The 24,097-nt window shown below is 40.2% G+C and overlaps 1 protein-coding gene across 3 annotated transcripts in view; it reads left to right on the top strand.

Moving 5' to 3' along the window:
• ASAP1 (ArfGAP with SH3 domain, ankyrin repeat and PH domain 1) overlaps positions 1-24,097 on the top strand; it is a 355,431-nt gene that overhangs the window by 204,556 nt on the left and 126,778 nt on the right. For all 3 annotated transcript variants that reach the window (XM_058564945.1, XM_058564942.1, XM_058564946.1), the window contains one exon: positions 18,936-19,081. In XM_058564945.1, coding sequence (XP_058420928.1) covers positions 18,936-19,081 — 146 coding nt within the window. The remainder of the gene's footprint in view (positions 1-18,935; positions 19,082-24,097) is intronic.

The following is a 24,097-nucleotide window of genomic DNA, read 5'->3' as shown; positions in this document are numbered from 1 at the left end:
GTGTTTTCATAATTTTCTTGTTTTCTCACAGTGCTCAAGTGACACAAAACCCATCTGATGCTCTTTAAAGATTTGAGAAGCACTCATATATTTCTGATTTGAAATTACCAACCCCCCTCCCCAAATGCAAGATGGTTGCAAGATGGTTGAGAATGGTGAAGGATCGTAGTCTTAAAATATATTTATTATTTTTACACATAGGCTTTATCGGTATTAATTAATAAACGGTATAATAATAACAGAAATTTTACTGAAAAAAACAAATTATCTCCATGTAAGCCCTTTAGTTTGCAAATGGCTTTGGGAATTTCTCTCTTTCTCTTCCTGTCCCTGCTGTGTATGAGGACATTTTAAAAACAAAAAAACTGAATTTTTGAACTGCTTGGATCAAGGGAAAATTTTCCAAGCCATTCAGTTTTCCTGTGTTGTTTCTAAGTTTTGAAGTCTTAACGTTATTAATCTGTGAAGTATATTGTCATTTAGAAAGTGTGCGATGATGTGTGTGTCCCTCCCCTTCTTCCTTCCCTCCCTTCCTCCCTCCCTCTCTCTCTCCCTTAATATATGTTTAAAATAGCTAGCAGTTTCTTGAACACCTTAGAGGTTTTAAAATATGTTGCAGTCTTGGACACTTTTTCTTTTAAAAGATGGACCTAGCTCTCTTCCTCATTGAATGTGTGCCAGACTGATAACTCTCTTCTGATGAATAGAATGTAATAGAAGTGATACCATGTGATTTCCAAGGCAAGTTCATAAAAGAGAGAGCTTCCACCTGGTCTCCTCCCCACGCCATTATTTGTTTTGGAAGAAGCCAGCCGCCATGTTGTGAGGACACTGAAGCAGCCCTGTGGAGAAAGGTCTCCCACCAAAAACCACCACTAAAGTTAATCGGCTGGTCCCAGTCAAACCTTCAGGTGACTGCAGCCCTGGTTGACATCTTGTTCTCAATCTTTGGACGAGACCCTGGGTCAGAACAGTAGAAGTGGGGCTGGCATTCATAGGATTTCTAACCTTGCGAGCATGGGCATGCGTAGACATATCGTAGGCCCACTGTAAATCGGTGTATGTCTCGAGAAAGAAGAGCTTACTGCATCTCAGTGCTGCTACAAAAACAAAGTGATACACGGTCTGCTTTTATAAAATGGAAGAGCCATGTGATTCATAGTAAGCATGGGTGTACGAAATTTGTTGTTCTGTCAGATGACTTATTTGAGTTGAATTCATTAATCTTTTTGAACAGATACATTATTATTACCAAAACACACTCGTCTACACTTTTGCTTGGGAGTCAAGACCCAGGATATTTCTGCTACTACGTCTTTTTCTGTGACAAAAAATATGTATATACTTTTTGCACAAATCAAAAAGTGTATTTTATTATTATATGGTGGCTTCCTTAAAATTTATGCCAAGATATATTTGGAATACATTTTAGCTTATTAGTAACATATGGTGCCCCCTAGAAATGTATAACGTTGTTAGTCTGAAAGTTTGGACTTTTAAATCCTTTAATTTTAGGGGATAAAAAAATGATAGTGGTATGTAATTTGATTACAAGTGTATGATATGGAAGTCGTATTTCCAAAATACAGCTAGATTGTCTTAAACGGTTCCATAGCTTTTTCACTTTGGGAAAGAAAACACTTGGCTTTCTCATTGCCTTCCCTCTTATTCCCTTCCTTTTCAGTTAGTATTACGTAGTGAGTAGTTTTATAAGAACATTTGTGTTTTTTAAAGCAAGATTGCCTTGGATTTCATTTTGATGATTTATCTATTTTAAAAAATAGCTCATAACATATGATGAAATCTAAGATTTTAAAGGTAAAATACTAAATGAACTCATCAGTGGATAGGAAGTGAAGTTTTTATATCTAAGTAACTTCATTTTAGCTATTTTTTTAGTTAACATTTTCTCAAATGTGAAGGTATAGTGTGAAGTGAATTGTAACTAGAGTTGGTAATTAAGTTTGATGTCTTACCATGGTGTCATGTAATGGTATTTTTAATCCTGTGTTTTTCAATGGGGAGAAAAATTTTCTTAACAGGCATAGATAAATAAAATAGATTAGAATTTTAATAGATGTAGAAGAATAAAATGTTAAGAGAGATTTTCTCTTTTTTGCTGTTTTCCAAGTTTATAGATAATAATCTGATTTAAAAAAATTTTTTTTAATTAAAGTAAGCTTGTAAGTAAAAAAATAATTCTAAGCCCTCGGAAGTAAAGGCTTTAGATAGAAATACTATCGTCGTCCCTCAGTATCCACAGGGCGTTTGCTCCAGGACCCCCAGCAGATACCAAACTCCGCTGATGCTCAGGTCCCTTATACTATACAATGGCGGTGAGCCCTTTGTATCCCACGGGTTTCGCATCCACGTTTCAACTAACTGTGGGTTGAAATAGGTTGAATCCGCCCATGCGAAACCCTTGGAACCAGAGGGCCAACTGTACTGTAAATACCTTTTGGTGGTGGTAGTGATTTGAGCAAATTACTAAACAAATTACTTTGGGCCTCAAGGCATTTTGCATTCTTGTGGGTCCTTTATTACTCGTTAAGAGGTGAAACCAAATTGAAATAATGAGTTCCTTCAGAGTGGTCAAGGAAGGAGGCTTTTCCAAAGGGGAGTATACTTTTCCAGGAGAGTATTACTCCTCAAATTATGTGGAGATAAACTGGAGGAATTTTATAAACTGCCTTTAGAAAACTGAAGTCTCTTTCCAGAATAATCTTGAAACTCTAGGCTCTTTAGGAAATTCCAGTTTTTGTGTTTAAGCTGTTGGCTCAAATATTCTGTTGTTTGAAATCAGAAGCTACCCTTGTGTGTGTGTGTGTGTGTGTGTGTGTGTGTGTGTGTGTGTGCGCGCGCGCGCACGCGCACTTCCTCCATTTTGCTGGTCTGGAATGGGTGCTCTCAATTTTAAAATGAGTTAATTCTTTATGATGTATGCTTGCATCTTATGGGAGCACACTTCATGAGAAATTAACTCATTTTAAATAAAATTGGGAGCACTCATTCTACAATCAGTAGTTTGGGGTTTTTTTGTTTTTGTTTTGGTGAGGAAGATTGGCCCTGAGCTAACATCTGTGCCAATCGTCCTCCGTTTTGTATGTGGGATGCTGCCACAGCGTGGCTTGATGAGCGACGTGCATGTCCACGCCTGGGATCCGAACCCATAAACCCTGAGCCCCTGAAGCAGAGTGCACGAACTTAATCATTACACCACTGGGCCGGCCCCAGTTTGGGGTTTTTTTTAAGCCTCAAGATGAACAGCAAAAATACTGTTAAAAGTGAATACAAAAAACATATTTCTCTGCCTTAATGGTCCAATTTTGAAAGAAATAATAAATTATAGCTACTGTTTGTTGAGTGCCTGCTGTGTGCTGGGTACCTTAAATACATTTATGTTTTCACTTAATCATCTCAGTAATCCTGCGTGGAAGATGTTATCCTCCCCAATTTAGGGGTGATGGAACCTGGTTTACATTACTTACACAGCTAGTATGTTTAAATTTAAACCTGGTTTAAATTACTTACACAGCTAGTAAGTAGCTACGAGGTTTGAAACTTAGGTCTTTATGATCCAGAGCTGCTGAGGCAGAATTGCCAGATTATTAACTGTTTGAGGAGAGTGACTGCTGACCCAGGATGCGACATCCAGGATTCAGTGGAGTGCAAAACTTGTGGGCACACTGCCCTGGAGCGCCTTCCAAGTGAAGAGAGACAGGCAAGTAAAACAAGCAATAATCCTATAGCATGAAAGTGCTGGATGGGTCGGTTAAAAAGAGGAACAGTTTTGTTGCTTCAGATATAAGCTGGAACTGGAACTTACTAGCCACGAAGTTTTTCTCCAAGCTCCCTCCTGTTACTAGGTCCTCTGTAATTATTGTAATTTATATATGAACAGTGAAGCACTTAAACCAGTGTATTCTCTTATGTAGGCTAAACACGCCTCCAGCACACCATGACTAATTTATTGTGGGATAGGCCAGACGGATTTGGGCTCAAATGCTGATTTAGCTCCTGATTGGTGGCAGGGGAGCACTTGGTCAGAGAACACTTCAGGGAATTGATCCTTCATTTCTGAAAACAGAAAACTAATTTCTACCTCATTGGACTGTTGTGAAGAATAATACATGTAGTGCAGCTAACCAATAATGGTGGTAGTGATGATTACCTTCATCCTCGTCAACTTGAGGCTTTCTGAAATAGTGGGGGAAAATCCGAGGCAAACCTAGTTTGTCATCTGAGATCCATTACCGGGTAGATATGTGCAAATTGCTTTGTCTTGCCCCCACTCCATCTCAAGCTTCAGTTTTCTCATTTCTAAAATGAGACCGTAATACTTACCTTGTTGTGAAAGATGGAAGAAACATATTTGAAATATTTAATATGATACTGGGGCATAGTAATCCTCAGTGGTAATTATTATAATTAATTGCAAAAATTTAATCAAAGCTGGAAAAATTTTAGCCAGTGTTTCTTTGAATAATTTATTCTTAAATTCTCCTTTTTCTTTCTGGGACTCCAGTTACATGTGTGTTAGACTGCTTGATGTTGTCCCACAGGTCATTAAGACTCTATTTGTTTATTTTTAATCTTTATACTCTTTGTGCTGCAGTTTGGATAATTTCTGTCTGCCAGTCTTCAAGTTTACTGCTCGTTTCTTCTGCAGTGTCCAGTCTGCCATTATTCTTATCCAATTAATTTTTTATTTCAATACTGTAGTTTCTAGTTCTTTATTTCCATTTAGTCCTTTTTTAGAATTTCTGTCTCCTCTGAAATTCATTTCTTCACCCATTTTGTCTTTCTTTTCCTGGAGATTCTTGAACATATTGGTGATATATATTTTTGAAGTTGTATACTAAATCCAGCATCTGGGTTGTCTGTGGTTCTGTGGACAGTTAAATTGCTGGTGATCACCATCACCTTGATCCTGTAAAAGGCTTTCTTAGAGTGAGTTTATTTCAGTTTTGCTCACAGTCCTAGGATATTGCCCACAGTCCTGCAATATGTTCCAACAGGCTCCGTATTCCTAAGGCATGATCCTTCCAGGGTTTCACCCTAGGTTGTTTACCAAGCCCTGTGAACTTTGTGGGACTTGAATTCCTTAGTTTTTCCTCAGCATTGGGAAGTGGCTGAAATCTGCTCAGCTCTTTAGATGTTGTTTTCTGCTGGGCTCTCTAAAGTATCATTCATGCATGTGCAGTTCAGGGTCAGTCAGGGATCTGAAAGGAGAGTATATGCAGATTTGAGGGCTCCCCTTTCTGTGACTTCCTCCTGTCTAGGATTTTCCCCCTCAATTTCTAGCTCCTAAAGCAGTCCCAAACTCGGACACCTCAGCTCAGTAAAATGCCACTTTCTGCTTGAATTCTGTTCTCCTTGCCCAGCGTGGAGTGAGCTCTGTCCTCAGGAGAAAATCCAGTTAAATATGGTCTTCCCAAGTGGGGTTCCCTTCCTTGAAGTGTCACTCTCCTCCTGTTTCTGCCTGCTTTTGTTTGCTCTCCAGTGGCTTCAAATGGTTGTTTTTTGTATTTTGTCCGTCATTTTTGTTATTGACAGGATCATTAGCCTCTTGCAAGTTACTCCGTCTGAAGTTACCAACTGCAGCCCTTTAATTATAATAATTATATATGAGTAATTCGTTTATTAAGCACTTTTTGAGCTTATAGCTGTAAGAGATTGACAGAGCACTGGTGGCTCATGGGAGGTTACTATGTTTTAGGGTAGTTGGACTCATGGAAATAACTATAATATATGACGGTACATGACAAGTGACTCAAGAGAGGTATGCCTTCAGCTCAAGTTAGTGATCACAAATACCTGAATACAGAAAATTGGCATTTCATTTATTCAGTCAAAACTATTACATGCCAGAGAGGTGAGTGGTTAATAGGACAAACAGGAGAAACAGTGATTTCTGCCCTCATGAGCTACAGTTCATTGTAAAGTAAAATGTATTTAGCTTACACTCAGCTTTATTTGAGGTTAGGTTTTAAAGTCTGTGTGAATGGAAAATAACCCATGGGGTCAAAGTAACCCTGGAAAATCTTTGAATGGCCTGTACACTTAAAATATAACTCATTTGGTGTTTTTACAAAGTATTGGCATTCCTTTAGGAGCCCTGGTCTTTAACACACACACACACACACACACACACACACACACACACACACAGTCTTTAGACAGTCACCCTTAGTCCAGGGAGTTGCAGTCACCCTTAGTCTCCCTGTGAGCAGGTGAAGAAAGAGCAGATTGTCACTATTCCTCTTGCCCCTCACCCCCTGGGACACATGTTCATTGAGTGTAGTGGGAGGCTATTTACATTGTTTTTGCTCACTCTCTCTCCTTCTTTTGGATTTACTAAGTTAAATCTCATCAGTTAAAGGCACAGATGTGTGACTCCATTGTGGTTTTCAGTCCTTCTCAACTAATTCTTTTAACAGCTTAAAGATTCAGGTTAATGACTATCTATAGTTTTCTTTAAGGACCACCTTTCTGCCTTGAACAGACCCTCCTTGACAATTACAGTCAGGATTCTACAGGCTGCCTATACCTTGCCACCTCTCATTCCAAATTGCATTTTGAGCACGCTCTTGGATGGTTTTATGTCTCATCAAACTAGGATTGTTTTTTTCCTGTATAGAGATGTTGCAGTTAAACTGTAGCAGAATCTGGAGGAAGGCCAGGGTCTTTGGTTTTATTTCTGTGTATATGGTGTTTTCCCCAGGGTTGCTTAAATCCTACCTCTTTCGCACATGCTCTTCTGACCACATGGAGTATCACATGTGAAGCAAATCCATCATGGTTCTTCACATGAGACACCATCTTAAAGCACTCATGCTTTGTGATAACCTCTAGAAAGCAGTCGTGTGTGTGTTGAATTCCATTTGTAGTTTGGATGTGGATGTGAATTCTAAAGTGTCTGTTTCCAGCACTCCAGTTGAGTCTTTAGCCAGAAAGGTAACTACTCATTGATTTTTCTGATGCCCTGTTTGAGTATGGAAATCAAGCATGTTACTATTGATTCTGAAGTGTTTTTCATTGATAATCAATGCCTCAGGACAGAACACTTGGCGGTTGATGGAGGATGACTTTGTATGGCCAGTTTGTCACTTGCATTCACAGACTACAGAAGGATATTCACAGATCTCCCATGTGTCAGATAATTGATCAAATGTATGCTTTTTCTTTGTGGAGGATTACAGGGGGCTTTCACTCTGAAACCCCTGGGGCTGATTTTTTTTAATGGCATTTTCTGTTTGTTTTTTTTCTCATTGTAGAAGTATAGTGTGGCTAAATATGTTTGCTGTAGAAAATTCAGATGAGCTAAAAGAAGAAAATACTAATCAGCCATGTTTCTTTTTTAAACTCCTTTTCATTGTGTGTGTTCTGGATCACAGACAGCACACTTAGGTGGCACCAGCACATTTGTAGCTCTGCAGCCCTGTCTCTTGCTTTCTGCGCTCAGGACGATGCCTTCCCAGGAGTGCTGAGGAGGGGAGACCGGTGCTGCTGTGTGTTTGGGGGTGTTCTCTGCTGCCTGCATGGGGAGGGTCGGAGGAGGCCTGCTGTGTCTCTCAGGCAGGAGAGCTGGATGTGACCTCTGCTCTGGCTAGAAGTAGCTGAATATTTCTTAGCAAGTCCCTTCCTTTCTCAGGACCTCAGTTTTCTTATCTATGAAACAGAGAAGATGATCCCTACCATGTCTATTTATGAAATAGTTAGCAGTTATAAAATGAGATGAAGATTCTTTTGCACTGTAGCCTAAAATGCACCATACATACCCTAAGGGGAATTCCTGCGGTCCAACAGATAATGCCTTTTCCCAGTGACTGAAACCAGAAAGGCCCACCTGCGCCTTAAATCTCTTTTGTACACATGGTGCCATCTCAGACTCACTGGACTCGGTGCCCATCAAGGGCAAGAAACTTTGTCTTTAGTCAGCTAACGTTTTCTCTGTGATTCTGAACATTCTGGGATCAAAAATCCCTTTATAATCTGAAAAAAACAGACTTTCTCCTCTGAATTGAGAAAAACTTGCAAGGCAGAGTTTTTCAGTGAATTTTAGGGGTTTTGGGAACCTCTGAAATTGAGGTTCAGAACCATTGATTGGGGCCGGCCCCGTGGCTTAGCGGTTAAGTGCGCATGCTCCGCTGCTGGCGGCCCGGGTTCGGATCCCGGGCGTGCACCGACGCACCACTTCTCCGGCCATGCTGAGGCCGCGTCCCACATACAGCAACTAGAAGGATGTGCAGCTATGACATACAACAATCTGCTGGGGCTTTGGGGGGAAAAATAAATAAATAAAATCTTAAAAAAAAAAAAAAAGAACCATTGATTGATATAAATAGTACGTTAGTACATAATATATGCATGTAATATATATATGTATATAGTATTGATACATAAATGGTTACATGAGTAAATAAGCATTGGTTGGAAATGTATACTTTAAAATGTTTGCTGACAGGGATAGATGATCAAAAATAGTCTGAGAGCCACAGTCTAGAGGGTATCTGCTCGGGCCAAGTCCTCTCATAGGCTACCTCATCTACGAGGGCAAGAACCCAGTGAGGTTTTTTATTTTATCTCTAATTATTTTACACATAATCTATAAGCCAAGAAGCTAAAGTTCAGAAGGACTAAGAGATGTACCCAAGGCCACAAACCTAATGACCTTTTTATCCCATTGTGGGTGCTTGATGAAAGTTTATGAATTAATAGTAAAGTGTGGAGCCATATTTTTAAATTACACCTATTTCTAAGAAAACTTAGCTCCACTAGATGATGGGTAGTCACACTCTGAGAGGCTGGAGTAGGAGCAGAATTGGTTGTCTCCTTTCTAGCTCTTGTTAGGGGCCAGACCGCAGAGCATTAAAATTACCTAGAGAGCCATCAGAAAAGCAGAGTGTGATGTGTATTTTATCTGGCAGTTGGGAAGCCTGAATGATGGAGCCAGAAGAGAGAACATTTCTGCTTCTGCTGTAATGGAGCGATGTTCAAGTGCCGTTTAAATGCTGAGTAATAGCCCTGTGGAACTCTGCATGCGTCTTTTCTTAGGGCTATGTTAGTTAATGGATTTGTCAGTGCTGTGGAAATGGGAGTCTGCCTGCTGAGTTTCCAGATAACACCCCAGGGGCTGAGGCAGATTCTTGCAGAGGCTTGGCTAGAACTATGAAAGAATAAATCCAAATTCAAAATGACCTTGAAAAATTAGAGGAATGAATCATCCAAAGTGGCACGGAGAAAGGCAATTAAACAAAAAAAACGTGCACAGGGCTTTCTGCCTCCAAGGATGTTGCCTTTGATCTTAATAATAGACCTTTGCAGTGAGTGGTGGTGGGAACAGATGAGGAAACTGAGGCCCAGGGAAGTGGAATAACTTGCTGGTAATCAAGTAAATGTTGTATTTGAACTAGTTAACGTTGTGTCTAAGGAAATACAGACTTTGGACTCTAATACAGCCCTCATCCCCCAATAACATGGTGTCTGTAAAAGTAAAACAGGTTGTTTTCAGGGTCACAGGATGGGTGTTGCTGGTTTTATGGATTGGTGTGGCAGAAGGGGTCTGAGCCCCAGTCTGACAATGAACAGGAAAGGAGGGAAGTGCTTTTAAAACCTTAAAGCTGCCTAGTTCTAGACCAAAGACGGTGAGCTCTCGAGAAACCAAAGGCCCCATGTTAGTTTCTCTGTATCTCTGTCCACTCAAACAGCCACTAGCTTCTTCATCCCTGGGTACTTGATGGTGCATTTATGGTATGCTGTTACCTCTTACCTGGAATGTACCTTACCCCAAGTCCACTTGTTAACCAACTACTACTCATTCTTCAAGTTGCTGCTCAGTTATTCTCTTGTGAAACCTAACCTGCTCCATCGAGTTTTGTCCATGTGTTCATTTATTTATCAGATATTAAATGGGTGCCCATGATAGGCCATGTTAAATAAGCAATATATTTTCATACAGAGGGAAGAAAATAAAGTTAGAACTTTTCCTCATGCCATATAAATAAATCCATTGCTGATGGATTAAGTATTTAAGTATTAGAAAGAGAATAAAACTGGGGCCTGCCCCATGGCGTAGTGATTAAGTGCACGCGCTCTGCTGCTGGCAGCCCGGGCTCAGATCCCGGGTGCGCACTGATGCACCCCTTGTGAGGCCATGTTGTGACGGCATCCCATATAAAGTAGAGGAAGATGGGCACAGATGTTAGCCCGAGGCCAGTCTTCCTCAGCAAAAAGAGGAGGATTGGCATGGATGTTAGCTCAGGGCTGATCTTCCTCACACACACAAAAAAAGAGAGAACGAATAAAACTAAACATTAGAAAGTTTAGGAACATACTTTAAGTAACATTGGAACTCTTCCTCGCACTATATAAATTAAATACGTTGTGTTGGATTAAAGATTTAAATGTTTAAAAAAATATACTAAACATTAGAACATTTAGGAATGTAAGCAAGGCAGGAAACCCAAAAAAAAAGTCTTGGGTAAAGATTGGTATATTTGACTACCTGAAATTTTGAAAAGTTCTGTATGGCAAAGGACACCATAAACAAAGTTAAAAGACAAATGGGAGAAAATATTTGCAACACATATTACAAAAGGTTGCTATCCCTTATGCAAGACAGTCTTAGAAATTGGTAGGAGAAAGACAAGCAATGGGAAACTAGGCTAAGTACATAAATAGGCAGAAAAGGAAACGTGAATGGACGATAAAATACAAAAAGGCTACTCGGGCTTACCACAGTCAAGTTTTTCATAGCCATGTGACAAGAATTAAAAAGAACCGTGACATCTATATGCTGTTGAGGTTATAGAGAAATAGACCCTTTTATATCTGCCTTGCTGTTGGGGATCTGAATTGCTACAACCAACCTCTTTGGAAAGAAACATGGCAATATTAATTAAAATTTGAAATGTACACCCTATCCCGTAACAATTCTGCCTGTGTGAATATATCTTTCCAGAGATAAAAATAACAGCATGTAAGAGCTTGTGTATGAGGATATTTATTGCAGCATTGTTTTTTGGTGGCAAAAACTGAAAGTCTCAGTAGGGGGATAGTTATATAATAAATTGTGCTAGAATTTGTTATGGAATATAATCACAGTTAAAATAATTAATTAGATTTAGTTATATTGAATTTCTTGATCTTTATTCAGTAGGAAAAAAGCAAGCCATGGAGTTTTGTAAGTAATATCCCTTTTTTATTTTTTTTGAGTGAGAAAAGGAGAGAAAACCCATGTGTGTGTATTTTTTAAGCATAGAGAAAATTTTTCTGAGATACACTCCAGATTATTAACTGGTTATTTCAAGCAGATAGGATTGGAGAAGGGGAAAAGGAATAATAATTTTTGTCTTTATACATCTCTGAGTAGTGTATGAATTATTTTTGTAATTTAAAAAACAAGTGGAATTAAATTTTTTAAAGTGTGATTAGTGCTACAAAGTATGTAGAGGATGGTATAAAAAAATTTATCACTTCCCCCTCTGTGCCAGCTCTAATTTATGACACGTATTACATGGCTTTATTATTGCAGTTATAGCTCATTGTATTTTATATACCTGGCACGTGGCTGATGTTAAGTATTTTTTGAAGGAAGAAGACGTAATCCAGGCAAATTCACCGCATACAATGAGCATTTTACTCAGCACTAACTGTGTGTCAGACCCAATGCTAGAAACTGGGTATATATAGCAACAGATTAGGTAAAGCTGGGAACCCGGGCATTGCAGGAGGCCTAGGAGAGAGTGAATGACAAGCTGTCCTAGGAGGTGTTACACTTCCTAGGAGGTGTTACACTTCTATTTGACTTTGAAAGAGACAGGCTAAGGCCTGGAATTGTGATGGAGCTTGGCAGACTGGGGAACTTGGGCTAGGTTGTATGACTGTATCCAAGCTATCCTCCCAAAGGTTTCTCTAAGCTAATGAAGATAAAATGACAAACACAAGTTGCTCTGGACTCTTGGCACAGAAAGTAACTTGCATAAAGACACCGGAAGAGAAGCAAGGCTCCCAGGAAGATGAGATGGGAAGCTAAGGAAGTGAGACTCACTGTGGAGTGCGGGATGGTACCTCACATATAATGAAGACCCACTGTAGGGCCAGGCTCTGGATGAGGCACATTATAGGCCTTTCTCATCCAGTGCAAGTGAGTATTACTGCAGTTAAGAAAGCTGAGTCAGAAATGATATATAAATTGGCCTAGATCTGCAGCTGGTAAATGGAAGACCTGGGATTTGATCCACAGTTGTCTTCTATGTCCTGGAACCCTCCAAAACATACCATGATATTTAGATTACATCTGAATGTTCACTAACATCATGACTTCAGCCCCCGGTCTCAGGGTGAATGAAATAATAAAAGTAAAGATATTTTTAGAGGCTTGCCATGTACTTTATAGACATTACCTATCTCATTTCACATATGAAATTGAGACCCAGAAAAGTTAAGTGACTTTTCCAAGGTCATACATGGCCAGTCAGGACCAGAGTGGGGTTCAAACCCAAGTCTCTGCACCACTTAAGCCTGCATCCCTCCACCAAATGATGCCTCAGTGAACATTAAGTTGTGCTTAGTCAAGGTTGGGGCTGCTTTTTAGGATGGATTTATTTTGAGTGCCTTCCAGGCATTATACTCATTAAATAGAAATAATCTTTTGTGATGTTACAGGGTTCTCTGTTGTTGCTGCTGCTGCTGCTGTTTTCTCAAAAGAGCTTTCCCATTAATTATGACATCTTTACCTCTTAGCAGTCAACCTCCAGAAGTAGGCTGAGTAGGTGTTATTAGACTTGTTTCATAGATGAAATCAAGGCCCCTGAGAGCCTTAGTCACCTGGTAGAGGCTGGAGCTAAGACCTAGATTTTCAGGTCTCTCAATCACTTGACATCTGGCTCAAAGCAGAAAACTTCTAGGGGTCCCCACACTTAATCAAGCATGTTGGTTAAGAGCACAGGCTCTGCAGTCAGTGCCTGTCATCACCACTTATTAGCTAGGTGACCTTGGGCAACTTGTTTAAGCACTCTAAACTGGTTTCTGCATCTATGAAGAGGAGTTGATAATAGCGTGTGCTTGTGAGCCGAATGAGATAATGCAGGAAAATCACTTAGTGTAGTTCCTGGCATATTAAATAATCAAAAATTTTAACTGCAATTGACTATTATTATTGCAATTAATAATTATTAATAATTGTCATTGTTATAGTTTTTTTATTGAGTTAACATTGGTTTACGATATTATATATTGTTATAATTATTATGTCATTGTCATTATTATGAGGCAAGGTCTGTCTTACTCCCCTTTTTTTCTTGGTGTCTATCATTAAGCCTTTCATTTAGTAGATTCCAAATAGGTATTTGTCACACATATCCTGGTATCCATGACGGTCTTTGCTGAGTCTGTCAGTGGAAGAGGATGGGGTTTGGAATCAAACGAGGCTGGGTTCTAATCTGGATTCACTGTTGAGTTTCACTTTTCTTATCTATTCACTGTGATGGATCTCACTACACAGTGTGTAATAAAGGGCAGCTATGTTTACTGTGACAGAGAATCCAAGGTTGGATTGACAGGGCAGTTGGGAGGTTTTGGCAAAGTTTCCCAGTTTGGTAGGGTCTAACACAGGATGAGAATTAGGCAAATATCCTTCTGAGAAAGTCCTGTTTAATAATTGCTGTAGTTCTGAAAATTCTGAGGAGGGCCTCACAATACCTCTGTGAGGTAAATACCATTATCATCTCCATTTTATAGCAGGGGTGGAAGAGGCTCAGAAAGGTGAAGTTACTTGACCAAAGCACCACACAGGTAAGTGATAGACCTAGAATTTGAAACTAGGTCTGCCCCACTTTAGGATATGGGGAAGAGTCCCCAGCTCTGAGATCAAAAAGGCCTAAGTCTAAATTTCCTTATTTAAGAGCTGTGTGACCTTGGCACATTGTTGTATGTACACAGTGAGGATGATAACAGTACGTATCTCATAGACTTGTAGTAAGAGTAAATGAAGTGATGTATGTAGATTCCTAAGTGCAGTGACTGGCGTACACCGAATGTTCAACAGACTAGCTGTTACCACTGTTATTGCTGGAATAGTCAGTCCTACTTAGGAATTGATGCCGAGTTAAATGTTGGAATGTCTGTAAAGGCCTTTTCAAGCTGCGTGGAACATACTAGGTGATTGGTATATGTTAGTCATCTCCCCAAAGAAATGCTAGCAGTTGAAATCCTGACTGAGTGGCCCTTTCTGGTTCAGTTAGCAAAACTATATTATTTTGTTCTTTTTTCATAACTGAAAGGAGTCAGCTAGCTCTTAGAATTATCTTACATTCTGCAACAATTCCATGAATGCCGGAAATTCCCAAATATTTGAAAAGCATGGATCTCCATAATGGATGTATCCAGTTTCTCCCTTTCCCTATTCTTTTCTTTTATCCTATCTCCATCCTCACCTACTTTCCCCAGCCCCCACTTTACCAACCTCCCAAAAGTCTTCTAGCACTTGGATGTAGTAAAGATCTTAAAACAGAGCTTTATCCTGCTCTCTGAAATGTCGTGGACTGATCAGGCCATTCTCTGCCTCCTCAGTCCCTCTCATTCAATCCCACCCAGGCCTGTGAGTGCTGCCCCCACCAAAGCCCTTTATTCCCTCTTCTTCCCTCAACCCCTGAATTTACATTCCATCCAGATTGCTTACTGTACTCTGTAATCTGTCCCTCCTCCTGCCTCTGCCCTTGTCTCTCCTCCACCAGAATCATGTCTCCTTGCCCTCTCTCTGTGTACCTGTTGAAAAACCTGCTTGGTAAACCCTTAATTTTGTGCAAAGGGGGGATGTGTGTATTTGTATAATCTTTCTAGTGAATTGTCAATATTAGATTTATAGTATGGTATATAAAAAAAGACTTAAAACATGTAAGACACACGTTCCTATGCTGTTTGATATTACACGCATCTCTGTATTATAACTAATCAGAGGTAATAATGGCTGATTTTTTGGGGGCATGTGCCACATGCCAGGCACTATTTTGAGCACCTTACATTTAATTCCCATCATTTCTACCCTCAAGAGGATTATTAGTATTATTCCAAGATATATCTCACTAAATTAGCTGTTATATTTTAAAATGTATGTCTACAATAGGAAATTTCATATTTATAAATATGTATGTAATCAAATATATGTATTTGATTAGTATATATGCACACACATACTTTTGCACACAAATATATGTATATCACTGTATAGTTATTCATTTGTGGAATTAGCAAAACATACAGGACTCAGGATCTAGCCTACACTTATCCAGTTTCATCTTCTTCCTCTCACACATCACATTTTATGTTTCATCTGCCAAATAAGCATAATTTTTCCCTTGCAGAGTTCTGGTGAGGGTTAAATATGATATTGTGAAAAGCATTTGGGTCAGAGAAGGTCCTCAGTAAATGCCAGTGCTCCCTTCTGTGGCCTGTCTCTGCCTTAGCCAAGTCTACCTTATTTTTCACTGAGTCCATCATGCCTGATAGACTGAGGGCTTCCCATAATTCTTTCTAACCTCTGCATGAAAATCCAAATTCAGGATAATGGCTGTGTCTAGGGAAGAAGGGAAGAGGATTGGGGATTGGGTAGAGGGACGGGGATGAGAGAGAGAGGATGCGTTCTATAATATTTCATTTCTTAACTCGGTGGGTATGTGGGTATTCTGTTAATCTAAAACATTTTGATATATATCATTTGAAATATTTTATGATTTCAAAACAAAAGCCTAATACTTAGGTTTTACCACTGGACACTTCCCCTGAAAGCAGTTGAAATGAACAGGCAGCTGAATTCTATTTTTGCTGATCTCCAGAAGCAGAAAAAGAGTGTCTGGTGGAATGGGATTCTCAGTGGTGAGGTGAAGCTCTTTGGCCTCAGACGGAAGGTATCAGGGTACCTCCAGCTTATGAGGGAGATCAAACATGTGCATCCTATCTGTCGAGCTGATGGGATCTTTCTTCTGTGTTTTTCTGAGCCTCTTCTCTGAGTGAACTTGAGCAGTAACCAGAGCTGCATTTTATCTCTTTTAATATCTCAGCCCGAAATGCTGACATCCACTGTAGGCATCATGAATTTTTCATGTGGTGATGATGAGAAGGCTGCTAGGGCCTCATTCCACTTCACTGAACTGCTGTGACACTGTTTCCTTCATCGTATTTAGACATCTTTCCTTCCTGGGACGTTCCCCAGTCCAGACTCATGTTCTGTTTCACGAGTCCCATTGCTCTCATGCTGGTATGAAGGGTGTGTTTGAGAGAGAAATATTTTTAAATTTCATCTCAATTATTGAACAACCTAGGAGATTGAAGAAGAGAATGTATCTTAAATTCCTGAAAAGAAAATCAACAAATCCAAGTCAACAAATATTTACTGAGCCCTAGCTTCATAAGGCTAGCTCACTGAAAATACACAGTGGTGTTTGCTGGGTGAGAGTGCAGAGGTAAGCCAGACGTAATCCCTGCTTCTTGTAGTCTGGTGGCAGGGAAAGATCTGTAGTCATACGAATATGATATGATGTAGTAGAAGATGTTGCAGTAGAGGTACAGAGAATTATGGGCAAGGAAGGATCATTGCCAACTGAGGAAAGGCTTTATGAAGAAGATGATGATGTTTGAATTAAGCCTTTAAAGATATGATTTTATTAGATACTTATTTCTTCATTTATTCGTTCAATAAATATTATACATCTACTGTGGGCCTCCATACAAATTCATGCTTCCCTGTATCCACATCAGAGGAAGAGAGAGGTGGAGAGTTGAGTGGAGGCATCTGAAATGTTTCCATGTGCAAGTGATACACATCCCCTCCATTCACGTTTCCTTGGTCAGTGCAAGCCACATTCCACGTGTCATTACTTCAAGAGTGTGGGGATGTGCAATACTCCCCTCCATAAGCCTGCAAAGGTTGGGAACCTGGATGTCGGTTATCCATATCCATAATGTCTGCCCTAATAGTCACAGGATCTGATGCATATTTAACAGGATCACATTGGGTGCCGTGTTGATAATAGACTGTAGGGAAGCAAGAGCTGCAACAAAGAGACTCTTGCAGAAAGCTTTTGCAGTGAAAAGGCAAGAGATGATGTTGGGTAAGGTTGATAGCCATGGGGATTGTGAGTTGTTGTCAGATTTTGAATATGCTTTCAAGGGAGAGGCAACAGGATTTGCCAGTAAATGCCTCTGGGACATAAGAAAGAGTAAAATCAAACATGACTTGATGGGTTTCAGCCTAAACAACTACAAGAATGTATTTGCCCTTAACTGGCTGAGATGGGGAACTGGAGAAAAAAGAGGGTTGGGGCAGAACATCAAGGGTTTGTTTCAAGCATGAGATTGAACATAGTTATTAGGCATCCAAGTGGCGATATTGCCTAGGTAGTTGATATATCTCTATATTTCAGGGGTCGGGTCTGGGCTGGGAATATTTGGGAGTTGTCAGTTCTAAAAATAGAAATTTTTTTCCATTGCCAACCTTCCTCTTTTTTTTTTTTTTTTTGCTTGAGGGAGATTAGCCCTGACCTAACATCTGTTCCAGTCTTCCTCTATTTTATGTTGGTCACCATCTCAGCATGCTGATGAGTGGTAGGTCCGCACCTGGGATCTGAACCCGCGAACCTAGGCCGCTGCAGCGGAACATGCAGAACTTAACCACTATGCCATGGGGCCAGCCCCAAAATAGAAGTTTTTTAAAGCCATAAGACTAGGTGAGATCCCAAAGAGAGTGAGCATAGATAGAGAAGAATAAAGGCCCAGAGACTGAGGCCCAGGGCTCTCCAACATGATGAGGTCAGGGAGTTTAAGAACCAGCAAAGACAATAGAGAGGAGCAGCCCTCAGATAGGAGGACAGTCAAGAGGGTATGGTGTCCTGGAAGCCAAGTAAATAAAGTATTTCAGGGAGGTGGGAGTGGTTATTATTTATGGAACATTGTCTCTCCTGAGGAACTTTTGTATGCTTTGTATCATCAACACCACAATCTTGTAAGGTAAATATTAGTCTCATTTTACAGATCAGAAAACCAAAGCTCCGAGTGAGGAAATTTATTCACAGCTATTTTATTAACACCTCTTATGTGCCAGCTAGGATAGTAGGCATGGCAGTTAAACAACTGATAAGGTAGCAAACTCATAGGTGGTGAAACTAACTTCAAACTTAAATCCATCTGATCACGCCTGCGCAGTTTGCACCACGAGATAGTGTGTGAAAAAGCATCTTAAAAATGCTATTCTTGGGGCCAGCCTGGTGGCGCAAGCAGTTAAGTGCGTGCGCTCCGCCAAGGTGGCCAGGGGTTCGCTGGTTCGGATCCCGGGCACGCACCTACGCACTGCTTGTCAAGCCATGCTGTGGCGGCGTTCCATATAAAGTGGAGGAAGATGGGCACGGATGTTAGCCCAGGGCCAGTCTTCCTCAGCAAAAAAAAGAGGAGGATTGGCGGATGTTAGCACAGGGCTGATCTCCTCATAAAAAAAAAAAAAAATGCTATTCTTCAGACCTGGGGCTCAGACACAATTAGAGGAAATTAAGATTAATTGCAGAGAAAGAATGAACCCATGGATTTTTCTTTTGCATTCCAAGATTGATTTTCTAAGGAGAATGTTCTCCTTGTTCCCTGATAATCATAGTTTCTTAATTGCTTGAAAATGTCTTGGTAATTTGACACCTCAACCTATGGGGAGTCTGTGGATTAATTGGGATATAAGTGAGCTAAATACAGTGAAAGACAAAGGGGAAACCTTCTTTAACAGAGTGAGAACATTCAGCGCACTGCTAACCACCTTCTGGACATGTTCAGTAAATAATTGATGCTGTTTCTCTTTGCTTTCTTTTTGAGAGTTTCTCGGGATCAATCAATGTTCAAAATAACTTGTCATTGTGGCAAATAATAACTCAGACTCCTTTCTTCTTCTTTTATAGATCATGTACAAAATGAAGAAAACTATGCACAAGTTCTTGATAAGTTTGGGAGTAATTTTTTAAGTCGAGACAACCCAGATCTTGGCACTGCTTTTGTCAAGTTTTCTACACTTACCAAGGAACTGTCTACACTGCTGAAAAATCTGGTAAGCCATTTCGTAAGTGATTTTTAAAAATTACAGTCTGACCAAGGTATAATAAAATCATAGAGAGAACAATTTAATAATCCTCTCCTCAACCCTCTGTCCTGGGGGTATAAAAAAATAAAAAGAAAAAAGCTTTTCTGTCCCAGGTATGGAGTCACATTTAAAGAAAATATCATTGTGTGATTCCTAGAATTTGTACCCTGATAGCAGGGTAGATTTATTGAATCTGAGAGAAACTGGTTAACCTGAATTCTCTTCCACATTCTACCATTGTTTTGGTTTTTGTCTTTGCTTTAGATAACTTTGAGCAACTTTTGCCTTTTAATTACTTGAAAGAGTGATGATAATTTCTGTGTCAAACATACATTGGAAATATACATTGTGAATTTTACACCTCGCACCTCGCTAGTGAAGATGATCATGCGTTTTGGGCTGATTTACAAATAATTAACCTCCCTCAACTCCCCACATCCTTTTAACCCCCCAACCAAGAAAAAGATTTTGAGATTTGGGGAATCTGTGGTTTCCCCAAACCACAAGTAGATGACAAGAATCCCTAAAAATGTGGGACGCTAGGGGTGCTGACCCTAGAAAGCAGACACAAAGTTGGAGGGGGACACCTATATGCCAGGCAGTATTGTCTGGGCATCATCAGATTGTGCCCACCACCCTTTTGGTGGTTTATGCCATTGAATTAGTCTTACACAGTGATTACTAATATTAAAATAAAGGTTGAAAATAGAAATATGTCTTATTTTCAAAAACTTGAGAAAGGCTAATTTTGAACTTAAGACATACATGTTCCTACACTTTGGGGTTTATTTGACAAATCCACGATATTCCTTTAAATCTTAGGTTATTTAAATCTCCTTCATTCAGAAGGGGGCCCTCATTTCTCCTTCCTCTGGGTATTGCCTGCCTTTTTGCTGATGGGATTGCTCAAAGGGTGGTGTGAGAAGAAGGGAAGTGAAACAAGACTCTGACAGTTCACTTTGGTAACAACTGGTACATGACTTGCTTGGAGAGGAAGTTCTGTTTTCCCTGAGATAGGCGCTTTAGCAGGAATATCTTGCTAACCTTTAGCTTCCAGGAGACCAAGTGTATTTAGTGGAAGTCAAGAGTCATCACTTTCCTACACTGTAGGTTCCTTCCCACTGTGTGGATATATGCCATCCGTGTAAGTCAGTGGCCACTCGAGCATCGTTCATTGTCTACATTGGCTTATCGAATACATTTGCTTACCTCCACACAAAAATGCTGATATTTATTGAATGCTTTGATGAACCTAGCATTGTGCTTTATGTGGATTATCTCATTTAACGACTTAGAACAATCCTATTGTTACTATACCTTTAATCCAGATGAGGAAACTGAGGCACACTGAGATTATGTGACTTTTTCAGACACACTTAGTGAGTAGACGTGGACCCAAACATTTTGTCTCTGAATCAGTCGTCTTTACCACCCTACTCTGTGCCACCTCTGTCACCTCATGCTTGGGTGGTTGTGTTTCCATAACAAGAAGATGTGCTAATGTAGCGACTCCCCTAAACTTACCCCAGGCTGCAGGCCTCCTTCTTCCATAGCTACTCTCCTTTAAGGAATAGAAGTCTAAGAAAGATCTGAAGGAAATTGCTGGAAGATCCAATTCAATTAATTTAAAAAAATAAAACCTTTTCCCTTTGGAGATAGTAGTGGCATTCCTGATGAGGGAGCAGTTAGAAGAATCCCTCTGTACTGTAGTTGATTACTAAGGGAACACGGTTCTGATGGAATAAGAAGTCAGTCCCAGGAGTTTATACAGCCTGGGAACAGTCAGCAACTTGCTGCTTCCCTTTTTATGTTTTGCCAGGAAAGGGAAAAGCAAACCAGGCAGATTGATGGGGCCACGCCTTGGAGCAGAGGGCTCAGGGGAAGCCAAGGCCCCCCAGGGAGGGAGGGATTTCTGGGTCACCTTGCAGCACCTACAGAGCCTGGATGACGAGTTTGGGGGAGCGCCCCCCACGTTGAAGCTCTGGAACCAATCCTAAGGGAACAGTATTTCTCAGGAGATTCCTGAAAATCCTATTCTCTTAGGCTACTGAAGGCTGGAAATATTAAGCAATAATGAATACAGCTGAAATTTAGAGAGTAAGATAAAAGGAGGTAGTTTGATATTTTTTAGACTTTCTAAATTATACCCCCAGTTCAACTAACAAATACCAAATGTCTTTTGTGTTCCAAGGGCTGTGGTAAACACGGAAAAATGTCATTTTCCAATTAAGATATCACTTAGAAACAGGTATTATAAGTCTGTATTAAAATATTTCTTATTTTGGTGGAAGAAAAAAGAAAGTGTAGATTTTGGGGTCAGGTCTAGTTTTCTGCTTTTGACTAACTCTAGATAGAGAAAACCTTTCATTATTTGTGTTACTTGTAAGCAGTAGGTATTGCACGCCTATTATGTTTAGGAGTTTCTGAAGGGTTGGTCTGGAGAAATATCGGCCCACTAAGTGATGGTGACGATCTCAGTCACCATGTAGATGTTCGCTTTTCTTTTTCTGAATGAACTTGCAGTGATTGTGGAAGTATCATGGGTTACATGAAAAATCCCGAGAGCTGCACGGATGCTGGTGTTAACAGCAGCCAGGGCTGAGGCTGGTTCTTGTTAACCAGCTTCTAACTTGTAACAGATAGATATCTGCAGATAGAGCACTGCAGAGAGGGTTGCAGTCATAGCTGGTTCCTCTGTGAGCTCATACTTGAGTCGATGCACCAAGTCAGGTGTAAAGTAATTTGCTCTTCTTACTGCCCATCCTCTCCACATACTAGAAAATAGTCTTTGTAAAACGTCGTCTTATCTTGTAATATAGGATGAGAGAGGCTGTGAAATGTAGGCGGGGGGAGGAGTATCGGTTTCCGTCTGCATCAGACCTGGAATTCCAGCTCCCAATTTACTAGCTTTATAGCCTTAGGCAAATCACTTAACTTCTTTAATGCTAGATTTTCTTATCTGTAGAAAGAAATAATAATAGTATCTGTTTCTTGGTAGTGGTGGGACTTCATTGAGTTCATGGAAGTAAATTACTAAGCACAGTACCTGCTTAATATTTACAAGGTTTTATTAATTGTTTACATCTTCTCATTGGATCTTTTTGGCAACTCCCAGTGTAAAGGCAGGTGTGGGTAGTCATATCTCATTTTACAGATATATGCACCAAATCTCCAAAAAGTAATATGCCTGGGAAGTAGTGGAATTCGGGCTTGAGCTCACTTCCCTGCCTACAGATCAGCAATGCCACCCCACCAATTACAGAGTAATGACGTTGCCTTTGTAGGCTGTGTGGACGCTGACAGCCCACCTGACACAGCAACTGGAACCTGTACCAGTAGTCATCGAGTTCCTATTTGTGTTTAGCTTGCACAGTACTTTCTTGTCTACTTTTTTTTTTTTTTGTGAGGAGATCAGCCCTGTGCCAACATCCGCCAATCCTCCTCTTTTTTTGCTGAGGAAGACGGCCCTGGGCCAACATCCGTGCCCATCCTCCTCCACTTTATATGGGACGCCGCCACAGCATGGCCTGCCAAGCAGTGCGTCGGTGCGCGCCCGGGATCCGAACCAGCGAACCCCGGGCCGCCGCAGCGGAGCGCGCGCACCCAACCGCTTGCGCCACCGGGCCGGCCCCCTTTCTTGTCTACTTTTTCCCTTTGATTTCACTCATCAGTGACCTATAGTGTATTGGAAAGAGCGAGAGTGTTTGAGAGAGTCAAACTTTTGGTCTTAGGACTCCAGTCTTAAAAATTATTGAGGACACCAAAGAGTTTCTGTTTATGTGGACTATTTCTTTCCATATTCTGAGAAATTTTATAATCTGTTAATTCATTTTGTTGCAATAGGTTGTTTTGGTTGAAATAGACAAAAAATACAGCCTCACACAGGTGTCTATATATCGGGAAGAGAGAGGAGTACTTTAAGAGCCTTTTCAGGTAATTATCAGTACTCCTCTTTGATACTATATCAAAACTTGACAAATGGTAGTTTCTTAAAAGTTAGTAGCATGTGAATCTGAAACTATGTAAATGTTCTTTAAGGATTTGGAAGCTGTCAAACTCATGGCAACAGATACAAGTTTTCCAGAATTTTAACTTTTCTCTGAAAGCTCCAATTTTATCCTAAGCAACAAATACTGTCACTTGTTTACCTCGTAGTGACAGGCTCACTTTATTCATTTTTGAGAAAACATTTACCCTAAACCAAATCTCCTTACCATAGTTTGTCAGTCATTCTTTCAAGGAAAAAAAATGATGTTCCACTAAAAATATCACAAACAAAACCAGCTAGTTTAGCTTGGAACTCAGAAAATTGCATAAGTGCTTTTTCTCAAGATAACCATCGTATTTTGGTATGCCTTGGAAGTGCTTTATGCATACATCCTATTTCAGCAAACAAAATATTAAAAAGGTATACTCAAGAGCTGGTATGTAATAAAATCCATAATTTTGGCTATTTCATCATGGGCATTCTTAAATGAAGACAACCTTTTTTGTTTTGTTTTGGTTTTTTCTTTTTTGCTGAGGAAGATCAGCCCTGAGCTAACAACTATGCCAATCTTCCTCTATTCTGTATGTGGGTCGCCACCACAACATGGGTGACGAGTTGTGTAGGTCTGCACCCAGGATCTGAATCTGTGAACCCAGGCCGCCGAAGTGGAGCGTGCAGAACTTTAACCGCTCAGCCATGGGGCCGACCCCAACGTTTTCTTTTTTTACTGCAAGACCATGACTGTGAAGAATACAGTGACTACAATTTGTGGCAATGCCTTGATTCACACTAAGACACCAGCATTTTCGCCTCTGCTACTTTTGCACTGTCAGTGCAAATGTCAAAACAGTGAAAAAGTCAGATAAAACCTTCTAGCATTATTATGAAAATGCTTTTGACCTTGGGGACCTCTAGGAGTCTAGGGACCACACCTTGAGAACCACTGATGTCAGAAATCAAAGGCTCTGATGGGTTAACATTGCCTGGCTTATAAG

This window comes from Diceros bicornis, chromosome 21 (assembly GCF_020826845.1).
Source record: "Diceros bicornis minor isolate mBicDic1 chromosome 21, mDicBic1.mat.cur, whole genome shotgun sequence".
NCBI classification, from domain to species: Eukaryota; Metazoa; Chordata; class Mammalia; order Perissodactyla; family Rhinocerotidae; genus Diceros; species Diceros bicornis.
Note: the sequence above shows the minus strand (reverse complement) of the source record. Positions and strands in the feature narration are given on the sequence as shown.